Source organism: Myotis davidii, unplaced genomic scaffold (genome assembly GCF_000327345.1).
Source record: "Myotis davidii unplaced genomic scaffold, ASM32734v1 scaffold217, whole genome shotgun sequence".
NCBI lineage: Eukaryota > Metazoa > Chordata > Mammalia > Chiroptera > Vespertilionidae > Myotis > Myotis davidii.
In genome coordinates, this window is record NW_006290034.1 from 281,087 (window position 1) to 281,352 (window position 266).

Here is a 266-nt window from a genome sequence, read left to right on the forward strand (position 1 = left end):
CAGTGGGCGCAGGAAGCGCGGTCAGGAGGGGCGCCGGCCCCCGCGCCTGAGACAATGCTCTTGTTTCCTCCTCAGCAAATTGTCTTCTCCAGCAAAACCCCCTTCGTGGCGAGAAATCTCCTGGAGAAGCTTTCCAAGCAAATCCGCGTGATGGAGAAACTCGCGGCTCTCAGTGACGAGCACATAGGGAACATCGGTTCCGTCCTGGAAGGTGAGGCCCTGCCTGGGAGTCCACGCTGAGCCCCCTCTGCCCCTCCCCCCACTTC

At 61.7% G+C, this 266-nt stretch overlaps 1 protein-coding gene across 4 annotated transcripts in view; it reads left to right on the top strand.

The window, feature by feature from the left end:
* The window catches only part of FAM65B (family with sequence similarity 65 member B), a 37,482-nt gene that overhangs the window by 28,139 nt on the left and 9,077 nt on the right, over positions 1–266 (top strand). For all 4 annotated transcript variants that reach the window (XM_006762912.2, XM_006762913.2, XM_006762915.2 and 1 more), the window contains one exon: positions 76–211. In XM_006762912.2, coding sequence (XP_006762975.1) covers positions 76–211 — 136 coding nt within the window. The remainder of the gene's footprint in view (positions 1–75; positions 212–266) is intronic.